At 49.0% G+C, this 19,237-nt stretch overlaps 1 protein-coding gene and 4 non-coding genes across 5 annotated transcripts in view; 3 read left to right on the forward strand and 2 right to left on the reverse strand.

Annotated features, from left to right (window-relative positions):
• Vac14 (Vac14 homolog (S. cerevisiae)) overlaps positions 1 to 19,237 on the forward strand; it is a 91,942-nt gene that overhangs the window by 9,294 nt on the left and 63,411 nt on the right. The window contains exons 2-10 of the mRNA XM_013012959.1: positions 5,083 to 5,233; positions 5,565 to 5,732; positions 5,979 to 6,041; positions 6,883 to 6,990; positions 7,612 to 7,721; positions 7,927 to 8,033; positions 9,023 to 9,157; positions 9,879 to 10,031; positions 15,687 to 15,750. Of these exons, the coding sequence (XP_012868413.1) occupies positions 5,083 to 5,233; positions 5,565 to 5,732; positions 5,979 to 6,041; positions 6,883 to 6,990; positions 7,612 to 7,721; positions 7,927 to 8,033; positions 9,023 to 9,157; positions 9,879 to 10,031; positions 15,687 to 15,750 (1,059 nt within the window). The remainder of the gene's footprint in view (positions 1 to 5,082; positions 5,234 to 5,564; positions 5,733 to 5,978; positions 6,042 to 6,882; positions 6,991 to 7,611; positions 7,722 to 7,926; positions 8,034 to 9,022; positions 9,158 to 9,878; positions 10,032 to 15,686; positions 15,751 to 19,237) is intronic.
• Positions 2,948 to 3,018, reverse strand: Trnag-gcc. The gene has a single exon. It is a non-coding gene; the product is annotated as a tRNA-Gly (tRNA).
• On the reverse strand, positions 3,576 to 3,646 carry Trnag-gcc. Its single transcript has one exon. It is a non-coding gene; the product is annotated as a tRNA-Gly (tRNA).
• Positions 10,845 to 10,915, forward strand: Trnag-gcc. The gene has a single exon. It is a non-coding gene; the product is annotated as a tRNA-Gly (tRNA).
• Trnag-gcc lies at positions 11,681 to 11,751 on the forward strand. The gene has a single exon. It is a non-coding gene; the product is annotated as a tRNA-Gly (tRNA).

Here is a 19,237-nt window from a genome sequence, read left to right on the forward strand (position 1 = left end):
GAGAGACTGTGGCAGCTGATTGGACTGGGATTTGTAGACTCACAGGATGGGACTTGGTTTCTCTGGGACTGTTTCAGGTATGGAAGGTGAAGGATGTAGGTGTGGAAGGAGGTTTTCCTGAGGAAGAACCACCCCCTGAAATCATCAGGCAGCTCATAGCTGTGTGGTGCAAGGTGACCTCAGGCCTTCTCCTAGTTAGCTGATGATGGTCCAGATATAGCCCAGCCTTGCCTACGGCTCATTTTCTTAGAAAGGGACATCTGTGTGATGTGTTCATGCTGGCCTGCTTTGGGGCTCATGTCTTCTGGGGACAGATGTTCCTGTCATCCTGTGACCCTCCTGACCAGTTGCAAATGGAAGCTCTAAGCCATTGCTAGAGGACCACCTCCTTGAAAAGATTTTTCAGTGCTTTTATGAAGAAACCAGGCACACACGGATTCTCTTTGCTGGTGAATAGAACAGTCGAGCTCAAGACCTTTGTGTCAGCGAACGGCCCCAGGGATTTGTGATCGTGAGAGTTTCTGTGCTAAGTACTAACTTCAAAACGAGGTGGGCCTCAAAACCCCCCACCATTGGCTCCCAAGCTATAGATGAAAGCGGAGACATTGTAGAGTCTTTGAAGAGAGACTGAGCCTGGAACTGGGGATGCCAGCTGTTAAACTTCACTTGCTCTGCTTTCCTATCTGTACTTTCCCAGTGAAGAGCCACATTGTGCCCTGGCTGGCTGAGAGCAGAATTTTGAAGCTTTGAAGCCCCCTGCGAAGAGTCAGAGCATGCCTGCCCCTCAGCAGGCACACTTCAGGTCACATCCTGTGCACAGCTGAGGCATGCCGGGCCTTTCCCAGCATGCATTTCAAGAGCCCAGGAAGTGTCTCTTGTGACAAGTTAACAAGGTGTCTCTTTTTGACTGGGGATAAGACTAGGCCCTTAACCTTTCAAATTCTACAGAGGCTAGCTAACCCAACAGGCTGGGTTTCCATTTACAGACCATTACCAGGCCACCAGTCTGGCTTTGCCCAGGTTTGCCCTACTGCTTGTGCTCTGCTCTGCGTCAGTGGGGCCAGCCTTCTCATAGATTCAGTCGCCTGCAGGTGTTTGTTGGTTGGCCCCCTGGTAGATACTCAGCACTAGACTAGGAGACAAGGTTGGTGCTAGAGGTGCCAAGAATGGTGTCAAATCCTCAGAGACTTGATCAAGGAGTTGTAAAGATGGAAGGAATATAACTGGTGACACCACCAGTTCATTTTTTTTTAATTACAGAAAGAGGTCACTGAGTGTTTTGGGGTTCAGAGACATGCCCACTTTGTGAGAGAGTGGGGGAAGCTGAGAGGGCTGCATCTGAGTCAGGCCTTGCAGGCTGAGTGGAGCACGCTGGGGGCGGGCAGGAAGGAAGGGTCCCTGCAGATGAAGTGGGACGTACTGGCCCAGTAGGAAGGCAGTTCTGGCTGTGATGCAAGATGATGTTAGGAGCTGGGCGGGCAGGCTGGAGAGGCCCCTGGCTTTCTTCTCATTCCACACATGTCTGGACGAAGGATGAGCTTGATTTGATTTAAGAGACAGATCCATCCTGTTGGTGGCCTAGGATTGACCCCAGGCCCGGGCTCTGGAGAACATGTTTGCACAGCTTCCGCTCCAGAGGGAACCACTGCTTGTCTGCTGGTGCTTGTTTGCCAGGAGATGAAGAAATTCTATCTGCCATGCACTCACTGCTCTGCCCAGTAGAGACTTGGCTGTTGATCCTGCAGGATCTGAACTGCCTGCCTATCCTCTTGTAATGGCTGGGGACTATAGTGGCAGGAATTGAGCCATGCCTGGTAAGACTCGGGTGGTAGAGGCACCCCAGCTTGCATCCAGCCAAGCAGAAGGTTCCTCTGGGCTTGCAAAGGGTGAAGAACACCGGTACCCCCAGCTTCCCAGCTTCTCTGTCAGGAGGCCAGCAGAGAGAAGACACCAGAACCTCAACCCCTGGGCTCCTTTGCCATTCAGTCACTGTGTGAGCTCATTGTCCTAAAGCTCCCTGGGATGCCACTCAGGTCCACACCAGCCACCACTGCGTCCCTCCTCCCGCGGTTCCCATCTTCACCTGCTCCCCACCTTCCACCAGAATGAGATGCCAAGCCCTTTGCCAAGCAGTCTGCTGCTCACCACGGGCTGTCTCTCCAGCCCTGCCACCCGCTTCCCTTCCACCTTGACTATGATCCTGCCAAATGCTACCCCTGAACTTTGTTCACCTTTTCCTCAGCAGTCCAGAACCAACACCTACTCGCTCTTCAGAACCCTCAGTGCTTCAGAAGCTCATGAGGCTGCCTGCACTCCCCACCACCAGCCACCAGCCATTCTCTTTACCTCACCTCACCTTTCCCTGCCTCAACCTCCCTCTTCTTACCTTCCTTACACTGTAGTCCTGAGGGACTCTTCTGTTTCCTTCCAACTCCAGCAGAGAGCCCTTCAAGCCTAGGAAATGCATCATCCCATATGAGACTGTCTCCTGGGTGGAGTGCTCATCCCAACTGTTCTGGGAATAACAGGAGGCCGGAGAGGATGTGGTTCTGGGGATGCCTGGAAGTGGGGGGAGGGCTTGGCTTCCCTCTTGGGTCCTGGCTGGAGCCCAGTGGATGTCCTCACGCCCACTCCAGGTGCCGTTGAGATTTGTGTCAGACAGAAGCAGGGCCAGGCTTGCCAGGCAGGCCGCCTGTGCAGGAGGGGGAGGGAGGCACAGCTGGCCCTATGGACTGATTGTATACCACATCCTGCATTCTTCAAGGATGAGGACGCATAGGTTTTAGATCTTTGTGGAGTGGAGTGAAATTCAGTGAATTCTTGTCAAAGCCATTTCAACCTCAAATTAGTAATAAGTCATTTGCAGTCCTTTGACAGTATTCACATATTTGTTAGGCTGTATGAAATCTCAAGTTCAGTGTCGTAAGGCTAAAAAGTTTATTGCTGTTGCATTGGCCGGGAATCGAACCCGGGCCTCCCGCGTGGCAGGCGAGAATTCTACCACTGAACCACCAATGCTCCAGTTGTCTACAGCTGTGTGGCACCTCCTTTAATTCTAGGCCTCCTTGTATGTCTGTTGAGTCACAGCCCAGACTCTGATGCTGCCACATCAGCAGTGCTGCAAGAACAGTAAGCCTCCACTCCAGAGCAGGAGGGAGCAGAAAGGTGGGTGTGGGCATGTGGAGTATGTGTGTACACACGCACACATAATTGATTTGCCTTCAGGCCTTAAAACAGAAACTGGCGCTCAATTCCCTGCTCAGTAAGTACTTGGGTGTGTCTCCCCTCTGTTGTCTGAATTTCCCATTCCATTTAGTTTGTGTTAGGCTTTCTGCTGGCCACCAGCACGGGCTGAGGAGCTGTACAATGGAGTCCCCTTCAGGGGATGACTACAGGCTGAGCTGCCACAGCCAGCCTAGCTTCTCTGGGGAGCCCCAGTCACTCCCTTGAGCCAAACGTGTGGTGCCAGACTCACTGGGGCCTTGGGCGGCTGCTGCAGGCCCTCTGTGGTTGAGAAAGATGGCTCCTCCTGTGTGACAAAGCTAGCCAGGAAGAGACAAAAATAAAAGCAGCACTGCATTGGCCGGGAATCGAACCCGGGCCTCCCGCGTGGCAGGCGAGAATTCTACCACTGAACCACCAATGCTCCAGCTGTCCTCTGAGGCATCTGCAAGACTCTTCTCATTGGGCTGTCTCTATAACTACAGGAGTTCTGTCAGATTCCTGGGCCTCACCTGGCTGGTTTGTTCAGTCTGGGAGACAGGTTTATATATCTCCAGCCTTAACAAATGTTCATATGCTACTGCTTCTTCAGACTTGGGGCTAGGAACTGGAGTTCACTTTCCACCAGGGGCTCTTGGTTCATCTCTCAGTTCTAGCCCTCAGCCCCATGAGGATGTGATTCTTCTCTCCCATACAAGCGCCCACCGTTGTCATGGCAAAGAAGTCCTTCACTAGAACTTGAGCTGATTCAGGAGCCATGGCCTTGAACCTTCAACACCATAAGCTAAATAAACTTTTCTTCATAAGTAACCTACTTCTCCTATTTCATTATAACAACAAAAAACTAATATACCTTTTTGTTGTTGTTGTTGTTATTCGTGAGGCTTGAACTCGGGGCCTGGGTGCTGCTCTTGAGCTTTTGTGCTAAAGACTAGCACTGTACTACTTTGAGCCATACCTCCACTTCCAATTTTTAGGTGGTTCAAGTCTCACTGCCTCTCCTGCCCTTGCTGGCTTCAAACTGCAATCCTCAGATCTCAGCCTCCTGAGTAGCTAGGATTAGAGGAGTGAGCCACCAGCACCCAGCTCTGCCTTCTTTCCTTTACCTGGGAAATGCTTGTCAACGTGTTTTAAGATTTGGTTATCCAGCTGGGTGCTAGTGGCTCACATCTATAATCCAGCTACTCAGGAGGCTGAGATCTGAGGGTCGCTGTTCAAAGCCAGCCCAGGCAGGAAAGTCCTTAAGACTCCTATCTCCAATAAACCACCAGTAAACCAGACATGGTGCTATGGCTCAAGTGGTAGAGCACTTGCCTTGAGCTGAAGAGCTGAGGGACAGTGCCCAGGCCCAGAGTTCAAGCCCTACAATGGACAAAAAAAAAAAAAAAGATTTGGTTCCCAATCCACCTAAGGAGCGTTAGCCGTGGATGGCTTTGTACAACACTTGTTACAGCTACTTGTTTGGATGTGGGTCTTGCCCATCAGTCTATAGAGTATTGCTAGAGCTGTCCCTGAAATAATGGCCAGATGAAGACACCCTCTGTGCATGAGTAAAAGTTGAACAAATCTTCCATAAATCCAGTAGAAGTATTATGATCCTCAGTGGGACAATAGTTTACATTTTCAAAAGTGAAATGGTGCTATAGTTCCTCCTTCCAAAGAGGATACACAAAAGGAACCTGAGACTGGACTAGGGAAACAATCATGGCCCATCCAGCATCTCCCAGGCAACAGCAGAACTGAGAAGACCTGCCCTAAAATCCCACTTCTTCTTTCCTGATCCCATGCCCCTCTCTGGAGCCCCATGCAGCTAGGGCAGCCTGGTTCCACCCATCCCACAGCTCCTCTTTCTCTTTCCAGGCTGGTTCGGGAATTCGTGGCCCAGAACAACACCGTGCAAATCAAGCATGTGATCCAGACCCTATCTCAGGAGTTTGCTCTGTCCCAGCACCCCCACAGCCGGAAAGGGGGCCTCATCGGCCTGGCCGCCTGCTCTATCGCCCTGGGCAAGGTAACACTTCTCCTGGGGGACAGACACACTAGTGATGGCCTCCACTGTAACTGAAGCATCGATACCTTTCATATCGAGACCCAGCAGGATCCTGCAGATCTGTATTTTATTACCACTCTTCCTACACCTAAGACCAGCAAGAGTGGCTTCCAGGCCTTACATCCATATCCTCAGATGTAACCCCTCTTTTAGGAGACTGGCTTGGGATAGATCTTTAAGCCCAGCCCCTGCTCAGAGGCCTAAGCATCTTGGGCATCAGCTGACACTGCAGGCTGTGGAGCCAGGAACTTTTACCATTCTGATCTGTGTCACTGCCTTCTACCCATTGCAGGACTCTGGGCTCTACCTGAAGGAGCTGATTGAGCCTGTGCTGACCTGCTTCAATGATGCAGACAGCAGGCTACGCTACTATGCCTGCGAGGCCCTCTACAACATCGTCAAGGTGGCCCGGGGTGCTGTGCTGCCCCACTTCAATGTTCTTTTTGACGGACTGAGTAAGGTAACCTTCTGTAGCTGGGAAAGCCCTGGGGATGTCCATGGGAGTTCTGCACCTGACTCCTCGGCCAGGGTGTTTTACCTCCCTCCCTCCCCCCCCCCCACCTTTCTCAGACCCATTCACTGAGCAAACTTTGTGTTCTAAGCTGCACCATAGGCTTGGTGGCCATGGGTATATGGTAGGTCTCTTGGCTTGCATTTGACTGTGACCATTTCCTCTGTGTTTCTCTCCTGTTTCTGTGCCTTGTAGCTAGCTGCTGACCCAGACCCCAATGTGAAAAGTGGATCTGAGCTCCTGGATCGTCTTTTAAAGGTATTTTTACTTTGTAATCACTTCCATCTTCTTATTTTTAGAATCTGATTTTTCTATATGTACAGTTGAAAAATTCTGATGTTGAAGGTGTTCTTCCCTCGTTGTTTTATTTCTTTGTTTTGGATTTGCAGCATGGGGTGGCGGGAGTTGAGGGGACGGGGGGCAGGGAATATGGAGGGTTGAACTCAGGGCTTTGTGCTTGCTAAGCAGATGCTTGAACGATACCTCCAGCCCCTTTTTGGTTGTTTTCAAGGTAGAGTCTTGCTTTATGCCTGGTTTATAATCTTCCTACTTGTGCTTCCCTGTGTAGCTGGGGATAACACGTGTGTGGCACTGCGCCTAGCCATTGTACTTCCTCTGTAGCTTAGATATCAGGCACCCACCACTATGCCCAACACTGATTGAGATGGGATCTCACAAACTTATGCCTAGGCTAGCCTCATATCACAATCCCCCGATTTGCCTCCCAGGGGAGCTACAGTCTTGAGCCACCATACCACCATACCTGGCTATCACCCTTATCTTAACTCTCCTAGGCAAAGCAAAGCAGTTTTCCTACCATACCACTCTTCCCATGACAGAACAACAGGTATTTGGACTAGACTACAAGGAATAGGTTTTTGCCATTCTGTTAGTTCCCTGGACCTTTCAGTCTTACCTGTTTTGCTTATGTTTTGGCCTGTAACAAGGTAGATTCTCCAGGGACCTCACCTCTGTAACTCAGGCTCTGCTGTTTCCCTCATGGTTACCTGACCCTAGAGCTGGCCCAGGGCCAGTAACGCAGTAGGTCAGAGAGGCCTGGTCTTTGCCTCTTGACAGCTCACATTCTTTTCATCCACAGGATATTGTGACTGAGAGTAACAAGTTTGACCTGGTGGGCTTCATCCCCTTGTTAAGGGAAAGGATTTACTCCAACAACCAGTATGCCCGGCAGTTCATCATCTCCTGGGTAAGGTCCAGCCCCTGGCATGGTTCCTCCAGGCACAGAGATCCTCTGCTCCAGTCGCATCAGCTCTCTAGGATTACAGGCTTGAGCCACCGTACCTGGTCACCCCTTTTATTTTAACACTCCTGGGCAAAGCAAAGTTTACTTTCTACATGACTCTTCTCCATGACAGAGAAGGGTATTGTAGTTCCTTTGGTCTCCTTGTTATCACCCTTGTAGCCAGCAATCCTAGTAATCCAAAACATTTTATCCACCTTTGACTTGAACATCCATCCATCCTGTTTGCCCCTGAAGAGATACAGTTCTTTCTCTATCTCAGAAAACACCCACGAATCTCTGATGCCCATAGTACTTCCTCCCACAGTTACCTTTGTTAGCCTCAGCTGGCCTCCCCAATCCATCCCCTTCTCCCCAGGCATCCAAATCACCTTGGAGTCAAACTACCAGCCTCTGCATGTGGAAGGAAAATGATCACTGCCAGCACTCTGTCCCAGAGACACCTGACTACTGTGACATGTGACACTGTAGGGTTCCCTTCACTGCCAGGTCCCCAGACAGCAGTAAAGGGGAGAGGAGGCTCTCCGCCTGGGCCAACTCTCCCTTCTCCCGCTTCCCCTTGGCCAGATCCTGGTTCTGGAGTCTGTGCCAGACATCAACCTGCTGGATTACCTGCCAGAGATCCTGGATGGACTCTTTCAGATCCTGGGTGACAATGGCAAAGAGATTCGGAAAATGTGAGTACAAAGTGGGACAAGCAACTGCTGAGACCCATGGGCTGCACAAGATTCCCAAGCCCCATGCCAGCAGGAGAGCCTAGGATGCTGGTACTAACCTGTGTGCTTCTGCTTCCACCCCTGGTGTCTAAACAGTGTCCCCCTGACACCTGGCCAACCCAGAGCACCACCTGGTGCTATTCCTTCCTCCTCTTCTCATCGGTAGGTGTGAGGTAGTTCTTGGAGAATTCCTGAAGGAAATTAAGAAGAACCCCTCCAGTGTTAAGTTTGCTGAAATGGCCAACATCCTGGTGATCCACTGCCAGACCACAGGTAAGTGTGTGAAGACCCAGCTGCCTCTTGGAAGCCCCTTTCTCTCGTGTCTTGGCTCCAGTGAGGAGGCAGGCAGGAGCTATGGTAGGAGACACTGGACAGCAGGCGCCATGGTATACAGGGTCTTGGTGAGGAAGAGAGCCAGATTCTCTGTTGACCTGGAAATCCTTTCATTTTGTCTGAGATAAAGTAAAGATCTGGAGCTCCTTTTGCAGCAGGCATGGCCTAAGCACTTAGGGTTGGAATGTTTGGAGCTTAGGATCGTATATGTTAGTTTTTGTGAGGTATCAAACCACTGAGTAACATAACTGCTTTAAAACAATAGCAACTGTTACTGATCATGAGTCTGCAGGTCAGTGGAATGAATTATACTCCCCTTAGCCAGACTGGGCCTGGTGTGCACCTGGGCAGTCAGTTGCAAGAGTGACTAGATGGGGTGGTCTGAGACAGCTTCTCCCATGTCTAGCAGTTGCCTGGCTGGCAGCTGGGGTGAGAGGCAATGGGTTCCAGTGCCACATCATTCCGCAGACTGGTCTCTGTGTGTTCAAATGGTATCAGCAGGATTTCAAGAGAGAGAGGACAAGGTCTCTAGAAGCCTAGGCTTGAGCCAGGCCATTATAGGCTGGAGTAGCCAGCAAGTCCAGATAGAGAAAAAGGGTAAGGAAAGTAGGAAAAACACCACTTCTAGATAAATGAGACTCAAAGTCACATCACGGGGGTGCATGGATCTGCAGAGGGCAGAGAATCAGGGCTAGTTCCGCAGTCCAGCCCAGCATGGTCATTCCCTTCCAGCCCACTGTCCGCATGGACTTTCCTTTGGAAAAAGCCAATGCACTTGGGCAAGGGAGTATTGGCAAGGAAGGCTAGAAGCAATTCAGCCTGTGTTGCCCCCATACCCCAACGCTGTCCTGCTCAAGCATGCATTCATTGGGAGGGTCTCTCTGGCTGCTTGAGCCAACCCCTCCAGAACCCACCGACTTCACTTCCAGACGACCTGATCCAGCTGACGGCCATGTGCTGGATGCGGGAGTTCATCCAGCTAGCTGGCCGAGTCATGCTGCCCTACTCTTCGGGGATCCTGACGGCTGTCCTGCCCTGCCTGGCCTATGATGACCGCAAGAAAAGTATCCTTCACTCCAGGGAAAAGAAGAGAGGGCAATCTCAGAGGAAGTTGTGAAGTAGAGGGACCCTGAGAGGGGAGGGGGCTCCCTTGGTATCTCCTTCACAACTCCAAATAGTCCTTAGCATCTAGGAAAAAAGAGATGGGGCTTAACATGCATTTGGAATGCTGGAGCAGGGCACTGGTGGCTCACACCTGTAATCCTAGCTACAGAGGAGGCTTGAGATCTGAGGATCATGGTTTGAAGCCAACCTGGCAGAAAAATCTCTGAGACTCTCATTTCTAGTTAACTACCAAAAAGCCAGAAATAGAAGTGTGGCTCAAGTGGTAGAGCACCAGCCTTGAGCTAAGCAAGAAAGCAAAGCTCTGAGTTCAAGCTCAGTACTGGTATCCCAATGGAAAGCTGGCTATTCCCAACCATATCTGCTTACTTACAGACCTGAGGCCACGCTTACAGGCACCAAAGTTCTGTTCTTCTAAACTCAACTGCACACCTCAATAGGTAGAAGTCCTATTGGTAGGAAGACTCTGCACCCCCTCTTCCACCACCCTGCCCCAGAAGGAAGAACCACTCACAGAGGCTCTGGGGTAATAGGAGACTCGGGTCAAACTGCCTGCTTGCCCACTGACAGCCTCTGGGGAGGACTGAGCCCCTGACCAGGAAGACCAGAGACATCAAGCCTAAGGGGGACTGTGTAAGGCTACTCCTTACATCAGTGACACAGGCATCAAGGAGGTGGCCAACGTGTGCAACCAGAGTCTGATGAAGCTGGTCACCACGGAGGACGATGAGCCAGATGAGCCAAAGACAACAGTTCAGAGACAGGCTGAACTCAACCCTGAGGACTCCCTGGCAAAGCAGGAAGGCACAGCTCGTGGTGAGTAGACATTCCCACTTTACCTTCCATGCACTGAGGTCCTGGGACTTGACTTGCAGCCTCGTGTAATTCTAGTAGCAGCCCAGTGAAGCAGGAACTGTTTATCTCCATTCCTGAGGCCCTAGCAGCTAGTGCATGGTCAGATTCACGTCACACCCTTCCCCCCACACCCATGCTCTTAACACCTAGGAGACCATCAGTTGCATGTTGCCCTTAATCCTTCTCTGGGGTACGCCACAGTAAGTCGTTGTGTGGAACCTGGCTGGAGCACCAGGCTGCACAGGACTTCTGTTTTCTTGGCCTTTAACATCAGCCATTTGACTGCCACAGTCATTCTCAGTGCTCAGGAAGTCTTTAAAAATAATGAGTTACTGTGTTCCACTCAGATTCTTGAGGCATTTTTTTGTGTTTATCCATAACCTAGTGCAACCATTTTTATGTTGCCTGGCATCTAGAGTTTAAACATTGTCTAGAGTTCAAACATTGTCTAGAGTTCTTTGACCCTATCCTCACTGAGAAAGCTCGGATCACCTCCCTTGCAGTCAGTTCAAGATGCAAGTCTGTAAGGATAAAGGCTAGAGCTTTCTGCAAGAGCCAAAAGCATTTTCTCCCTTTACTACTTGTGGGTTTCTCTGTTGAATATCTGCGCAGACTATCAGTGACCGCCCATGGGTCCGCCTCCTGTGGGTGTGACTGGTAGAAGTGAGAAGCACTCCTAGCTGGACCTGCCTCAGGAGTCAGGTTGCAGCTCTGCTAATAACACTGCAAGTAAGACAAGCAAAACAGCTGGAGGCAGGACAGCCCACAGCTGGAGCATTGGTGGTTCAGTGGTAGAATTCTCGCCTGCCACGCGGGAGGCCCGGGTTCGATTCCCGGCCAATGCAAGCAGCTAAACACACTTTTTTTTTTTTTAAAGTAACTCCTGGAAAAAGAGGAAATAAGTTAGTACAGGCCTTTCAAGAGAAGTGCTTTCTTGCTAAGAGAAATTAAAAGTCTCAGTGCTAAACATGCTTTATGAACTTGCACCAAGATACTTTATTGTGGCTCTTTTTTGTTTTATTTTCATTTTAGAACATTTTCAAAACAGAAAAATACAAAGCAGCAAGACTTGCCTTCAACCAAAAGACAATCAGTGTCAAAGTTTTGACATTTTAAATTTTTTAGTATATACATAACTTAAGTCATACATCTTAAAACAGCTACACATCTGGTTTGGGGGAGAATTGAGGGATTTTCTTTTCCTTGTTTAACTTTGCTTTGGTTTTGGCTTAACATGAAAGTTAGTGCCTCGCACTACAAAGTCAAGAAGTAAAATAGTGGTTGTCTGGGTTAAGGGGAGGTGGGTCCTGACACCAACTGCTTACAGACCCTGGCTTCTTTTAGGAGTAATGGAAATATTCTGGAATTAAGTAGCAATGATGTTTGTACACCTTTTTGATTGTATTTTTTAAACCCAGTTGTACATTTCTACTAAGTGAAATTTTATGTTATATGAATTAGATCTCATTTAACACACACAGAGTTAATACCTCTTTCCCCTCAAGTATACTTAGCAGCCCACCCTTTCTGATTACATTGGAGCGGTCTAGAAGGAACTGCTCCATTCTGTGGGTTATGATAGGCAGCTGAAACACTTTCTCTGAGCCAGAGCATTGGTGGTTCAGTGGTAGAATTCTCGCCTGCCACGCGGGAGGCCCGGGTTCGATTCCCGGCCAATGCAGTTTTTTTACCCTTTCTCAGTTAAGCATTCTTCAAGCAGCTGCCTGCTCAGGAGAGCATTCCCCCAAACCAGGACACATTCCGGCAGCTTGGCTCAGGATTTTACTGCCTCATAAACAGCAATTCCAGCAGATGAAAAGCACATTTTATCGTCGTTCCCAGAGATGGCAACAGCTAATTTGACAGCTTCACATTCACTCATAGCCCTTCTCAGCTTGTAACTAATCACATTCTTACCAAGATGCCTAGGAAAGAGTCCCAACCATGCCAGAGATAACCCAGCTAGACAGTGAGCAGGCTCAGCCCAGCCTGAGCCTCCACAACTTAACTCTTTCCTCTCCTCCTACTGTTCAACCCTTGTCCACCTGCTGTGATAGGAACCTCCTGTCTTGTCTTCTGGCCTCAGTCTGGGCTCTTTATATCCAGCCTACATAGTACACATGTGTGCATACCCACCTTGGACCCAGTCTAGACCCCTTCTTTGAGTCCATTGCTCCCAGTCCATCTCCATCTGTGGCAGCTCCTGCTTAGCCCTGTTTGGGAGGTTATACAATGTAGCCTCCCCCACTTAATCCTGTGATAATCCCCAATTGCCTCAGGTGTCACAGCAAAGATTCTGGGGGTTCAACTGGGTGCCTGTAATCCTAGCTATTCAATCTGAGGATTGCAGTTCAAATTCAGCCTGGGCATGAAAGTCTTTGAGACTCTTATCTTCAGTTAAGCACCAGAAAACCAGAAGTGGCACTGTGGCTCAGAGTGGTAGAGCACCAGTGAGCTCAGGGACAGCACCTGGTCTCTGAGTTCAAGCCTCACAACTGACAACAACAAAGATTCTGGGGGTTGGACAAACTTCCAATCCTGGCTGAGCTCACTTCATTCCTGCTTAGCCTCACTTTGGTCTTCATATATAGTCCAGACTGGCCTTGAATTCACGATCCTCCTTTTCCGCCTCAGCTTCCTGAATACTAGAATTATAGGTACGTACCAATATTCATGGCTCCAGTGCTCAGCCTAAGGCTAAGATTCCATATTTCTTAATACCTAGTACTTCCTAAGGTACAATGTGGCTGTGAGTTTCAAACCATATTATTGCATATGTAACATGTGGTATACCATCTGAATTTATAATAGGGTTCCATCCTGCTAAACCTGCTAGTTGGAAATACCATGAATTCAGAATGCATTTAATACACCTAACCTACCATCCATCATAGCCTAACAGAGCCTACTTTAAACACTTACATTTGCCTACAACTGGCCAAGGCTTCAGTGTGCCCCGTACCCATCTGTAAAATGGAGATAATCAACTATGTACAGCGATTAAGAGAAATAAAGGAGTTTGTAAAGGGCCTAGGAAATGCCCAGCAAGTAGTGAATGAAGGCATGAGGGACCCCAGTTTGCGTCAGCTGAGCCCTCATCCGCTTGTGACCAGTGTTTCTGCTTCTGTTCTCCCATCCTCCACCTGCCTTAGTCAACTTGAAGCACATTTCCAACACCAGACCATTTCATCTGCAAATGATTGTGTTCCTTAAAGACCAAAATGCCTTTTATAAAACAGTCACAATGCCATTATCACACTTCAGAAAATCAGAGTAATTACCAAATAGCTATTCAGGGTTTATATTCCTAGGACACAAAGATGATGATACATTCTTTCTTCCTTTTTTTCTTTCTCTCTTCCTCTTTTTTGTTGTTTGTTTTGTTTTAGACAGGGTCTTGCCATATAAGCCAGGCCATCCCCAAATGCAAGATTCTCTTGTTTCAGTCTCTGAAGTGCTGGAATTGCAGGCATGTACCATGTACCTGGCTGATGGGTTTTATATACATCATTTAAGTTAGGAGCAGACTGTATGCCAAGGGACATGGAATAATATGGTCCTTTATATCTTGAAATGTTTGTTTTGAGAAAGAAGGTAATTTGTCACAGAGTTCCCTGGAATCTTTGCCATACCCACCTGTCCCCTGTATTCCAAATAGATTGTTATTGCTACTTAGGCACAAGTTCTAATTTTTTTGCTAAGAATTTTGTTTTCTTTTTTGTGGTACTGAGGTTTCAATTTAGGACCTAATGCTTGTTAGGCAAGTAAGTGCTCAACAACTTGTGCCACGCTACCAGTAAGAAAGGGGAATCACAGAAATGGGGGGACGAAGGGTGAACCAATTCAACAGTGATACTCACTAGACACTAAGTTGGAAATGAACTTTGCAACTTGGTGGGGAGGGAAATTGGGAAGGGAAAAAAATAGGGAGAAAATGAGAGAAGGGAAATATACTTATTACCTGACTTATGTAACTGTAACCTCTCTGTACATTACCTTTACAATAAAATTTAAATTTTAAAAAGAAAGATTAGGTTAGGCACAGTGACTCATACTTATAATCCCAGCTATTCAGGAGTCAGAGATCAGGAAAAGCATGGTTTGGGATTATGCCAGGCAAAAAGTTAGCAAGTTATCTTCCTATCTCATTAAACAAGCTGGGCATAGTGGGCTATATCTATAAATCCCAGCTATTCAGGAGGTAGAGGTAGAAGAATTGAGGTCCAATGCCAACCTAGTCAAAAAGTATGAAACCCTATCTGAAAAATAACTCAAAAAAGGCTAGAGGCATGATTCAAGTGGTACAGCACCTGCCTAGCAAACACAAGGCCCTGAGTTCAAACCCCAGTACCACTTTAAAAACAATGCTTATATCGCTTTCAGGATGTGCCAGGTATCATTTGTAAACACCTAACAAATGTTCATGTGTCACGCCCCCTCGTGGTGGACAGTGGAGGAAGGGAGGCAGGGTCAGGTAGCTTGCCCCAAATCCCATGGCTAGTCACTGAGGAGTAGAGCCTGAGCTGAAGCCAAGGGGCTGCAGAGTTCCTGTTTATCAGCCTACAGCTCTGAAGAAGAATTAACACAAAAGGGCAACAAAAGATGCTCTGTGTGAGTGGGAATCAGAAGACTGCAGAGGAAAGCAGTTTCCCTTTTACTCATCAAGTTGGCAAACACTGGAGGGATGACTAACATCCCGTGTGAGGCTTTGGGAGGCCGAGTGCTCTTCACTGCTGCAAGTGCATATGAATTGCTAGACCCTCCCTACAGGGCAACTGCACAGGGTCTGCTGAATCACATGTCTGGGCCTTGCCCTGGCAGCCCTGCTTTATAGGGATCCTCATGTGGAGGGAGCTCAGGAGAACTGGCTGAGTGCAAAATGAATTTCTGAGTCCTAGCAGTTCATCTACAAATGTAGAGATGTCTCTGAGAGGGACATGGCCTCCAGGGACATGCTGCCATATCTGTCCTGCCAGGATTCACTGCTCTTGCATCTCGCCTTCCTTCCCTTTGGCCCTAGGCTGGAGCATCTTGCTTCTTTAAAAAGGTTGCGGTTTTTAAAAGGTTATTCTTTAAGCGGATAAAAGCCATTGTTGATGATGCCACTTAGACGCTGTTCTTCCCCGTCATGTAGCAGTAAGGTCACTACAGGTGACAGAATTGAGTTGGCCCTATGGAGAAAGGCAGGCAGATTGCAGTTAAGTCTTTCCCAACGTCAGTCCCTTGATTGACATATTTTCCGTACCATTTATAGCCAACCTAAAGTGTACATTTCAGTGACTTCTGTATATTTAGGGTTATGTAATCACCAGCATAATCAATATCAAAACACTTTCAGTGTCTAAAAAGAATCTTTTAATAATTTTTATTGAGATTAAGTGATTAGATAAATTTCACAAATTTCACAGTATTATGTCTAAAAAGAATCTTAGCAACCAGCTGTGGTTGACTCATTGTTGTAATCCTAGGTACTTGCGAGGATCACAGTTTAAAGTAAAAAACAAAAGGTCAGGGGAAAAGAAGTTTGAGAAACTCCATCTGATCCAACAGAAAGCTTGCTGTCATACGATATCCCAAATAGCCTTTCATGACACCCTGTTCTGCTTCCTCTCCCAGGAGGTCCAGATGGCTCTTGTGACTCTAGCTTCGGGAGTGGCATCAATGTCTTCACCCCAGCCAGGTAAGCAGTGTGTTCCAGTCAGAAGTGTTTGAAAAGCAAGTAGCCCACATCTTTCCTGAGTGTGGGGGACTGCAGGGAAGACCCAAGGCAAACTGCTGAGGCCTCTGTTTCAGGAGCTTCTATGTCCAAAGGATGACTAAGGAGGGGATCTAGAGGGCATTTTTGAGACCCTAGCCCGCCAACTTCCTGTGACCAGATAGCTTTGAGAGAGAGATTAGAAACCATTCAAAGTTAGTAAATTCATTTGGTTTTGTGTTCATTTTGTTTTGGGGTTGGGGGGGGGGGTGTTTGAGACCAGGTCTTGTCTAGCCCAGGTTGGCCTGGAATTCAGCAATCCTACCTCAGTCTCTCAAATACTAGGATTACAGGCATGTGCCATTCTGCCTGGCCATAAACCCAGCTCAGGCTAGGTCATGGCAGTGACATTTGCAGATGATTCTGCTTGTCCAAACATTGTGGGGCTACAAGAACAACAAGGCAAAGGCTGATGGGAGACTAGCTAAGCACAGATGCCAAGACTGTGGTGGACTCCCAGTGCAGGAACTGCTCAACACTCCTAGGGCAACTGTCATAGCACAGCCTTCCACAGGAGGGCAGTACAGGCCAAGCAGACGAACAATCCCATGCCTCGCCAACTCCCACCATGCTCCTGAAGGGTAATGGGAGCCCCTGGGGAGGGAGTGTCGCAGTTATGTTCCAGTCTGAGTCCCTTGGACCTTCCTGGCCCTGTTTCTTTGGAGAGGCGTTTGTATCCGCATGGCTTGACTGGGTGGTGTTTTTCCTATAATGCATTTCTTCCTTAGAGTCTTTCTTTCCCTAATCCTATCCCTAAGAACCGAAGGTCTTTTCAAGTCCGCAGCACTGGAATACCCTCCTTGTCTGCTCCCACAATAGGCAGCAGGCCGGTAAATGCTGGTCATCTGCACCTGTCTGCATTCAACCTATCAGGTTTGAAGATTAAAAAGCCTTTTTCCCCTCAAATGCACCCCTGCCCTTGAGATTCTCTAGTAAAGAGGCAGAGAAGTAGCCAGAACGTTACCAGAATGGGGTCAGGAGTCATTGTGGTGGAACATTCTGGAAAGGGGGCTGGGTGATTGCTGTACAGATGGTGTTGGGAGCACAGGCCACAGTGCCTGGTGCCCAGGTGAAGGCTTGCACACGGGCTGAGAAGAATGACCCATAGTGATGGACACGGAAGTTGCTCCGAAGGCATGGCCTGTACTAAATCTTCTAGCCAAAATCATTAGATTTGCTTGTGTTTAATCCCAGGTCAGCAGCACTGTTAGCTGTATTTTGAGGGTGAGGAGGAATGGATCGGGAGCTTTTGTATAGAGAATGGACGTAGGAGGGGTTCAGGGGGATGCAGAGAGGCTGGAGGGCCACTGCAGCCACCCCCGTGAGAAGGGGTGGAAGCTCACATTGAGGAGATGGGTTTCAAAGGGACCTATTAGGATTTGCTGACGGATGGGATGGAATAGGCAGAAGAGCAGTGAGACAAAAATAGCCTGTGGGTATATAGCTTGAGCCACACTCGGGTACCCTGGGCTACAAGGAAGAGTATGGGCGAGTGAGGAAGGCAGTAAGAGCTCTGGGCCCTCCCCAGCGAGGGAAGGAGGCAGGAGCGGACACTTAAAGAAGCCTGGGCAGAAATGCTGGAGAGCCATGAGTCCTCTGCTGGCTTCAGCTCTGGTCCTAGAGACTGGAGCCAGCACTGGAAACGGGAATGGCAGGATTCGATTTAGGGGCTCCCTCTGGCAATGAAAAATTCTGTTGCAGACTTGGCCACGGAGACTGTCACGTGTCAAGAGAGTGGAGGGGGGGAGATGGAGGAGGCGGAGAGGCGGGCCATAATGGATAGGCTGCGAGGTGGCATGACCCTCCCCTGCCTGGCCTGGGAGCTGGGGCCGCCACTGCCCAGCCGGGGCTGGGCCTGTAGAGGCCTCAGGTCTTGTGCTGCCGCCAGGAACCACTTAGCTGAAAGCAGGTCTGGTTTATACCTGTCCTTCAGGAGCTGATGCCAAATCCTACAGAACCCTTTTAAAAAGCCACACCAGAACAAACCCATCCAGTACTTTCTCACTCCTGGTTCAGGGGGGTCTTGTGGCAGTAGCACAGTCTGAGTCCCTAGCCCTCTCTGCTAGGGAGGAATAAGGGGACCCGGCCCCACTGCCTAATTATTCCAGGGTGCCATCAGAGAGAGGCTGAGCTTGGACAAGGCGGCATTGTTCAAGGTGACACTAAACAAAATCCTCCCTGTCGTCTCCCAGTACTTGCCCAGAGCACCGCTCGCATTTACCCATTTCTCTCAGTTCAGGCCCAGCCAGGTACAGAGGCCAGATGGGAGACCTGAGGGCAGAACATGTTTCCTGGCAGAAACCCAAAAATGGTGACCATTCTGAGCCCTCAGAGAGACTGATGAATACTGTGGACCCCCCTGTCTAGGAAAACACACATTCACATGAAATTCTGACCACCCTCGGGGATTCCGAGATGAGGGAGCTCCTCAGAGGCCGTGCTTGCCCCTGCTCAGCTAGACAGAGGGAGAAATCACTGACGAAAGGAGAGCACACAGCGGCCTTCATCTCCATTGTCTGCCTTTCCCTTGTGAGGGGGAAGCCCTGGGTCCAGGCATGTGGCCTGGAGAAGCAAGGGCACCAGACACTGTGGGTCTGGGTGAGCAGTAAAGGCAGAGAAGGAATTAGAGGACTCCAGGCCCCTCGGCCCTCCTGAGTATGGGAAGATCATGGAAGCTGAAGTCTGGCCTCCCTGGGAGAGGAAACCAGGATGGAAGAAGCAGGCTCAGCCAACGCAGCTGTGGAGAAAGGAGTTAGACCATCAGTGTGCACATCAGATGCGCAGTTTCTCCTGGGAATGCTAGAGGGGGTAGAGTCAAGGGCCTGGTTCACCTCCTGACTGCCGGGCTTATCAACCAAGTGTAAAGATAGCATCCGCTGTTATGGGAGAAACATGGACAGTGCCTGGCATTTTGTCACTCTCAGCTACATTCATTCTCACAAAACACTTCTCAAACCCAGTGCTGGTGGCTCATGCCTATTATCCTGGCTACTCAGGAGGCTGAGATCTGAGAATTGTGGCTTGAGGCCAGATTGTGCAGACAGATCCACTGGAGTCTTATCTCTGAGTAACCAACAAAAAGCTAGAAGTAGAGGTGTGCCTCAAATGGTAGAGTGCCAGCTATGAATGAAAAAGCCAAGCAAGAGCTCAAGGCCTGGAAATAAGCCCAATACCACCAAAAAAAAAACCTCTTCATTATTGTACAGGAAAAGAGACTGACCAGAGAGGCTAACTTCTTGCTCAGAGCCACTCAGCTAATTAGCAACCAAGTGAGAATTCAAGCTGGGTCTGTTCATCACCAAACCTCTGCACTTAGCCTCATTAGGCACATTTGGAGAATTCCAGAGTTGCCTGTTGGTCTCTATGACACGCACTGGTCCAGGTTCTCCAACAGGTGTTGCTGTGTGAAGTC

Source organism: Dipodomys ordii, unplaced genomic scaffold (genome assembly GCF_000151885.1).
Source record: "Dipodomys ordii isolate 6190 unplaced genomic scaffold, Dord_2.0 Scaffold18, whole genome shotgun sequence".
NCBI classification, from domain to species: domain Eukaryota; kingdom Metazoa; phylum Chordata; class Mammalia; order Rodentia; family Heteromyidae; genus Dipodomys; species Dipodomys ordii.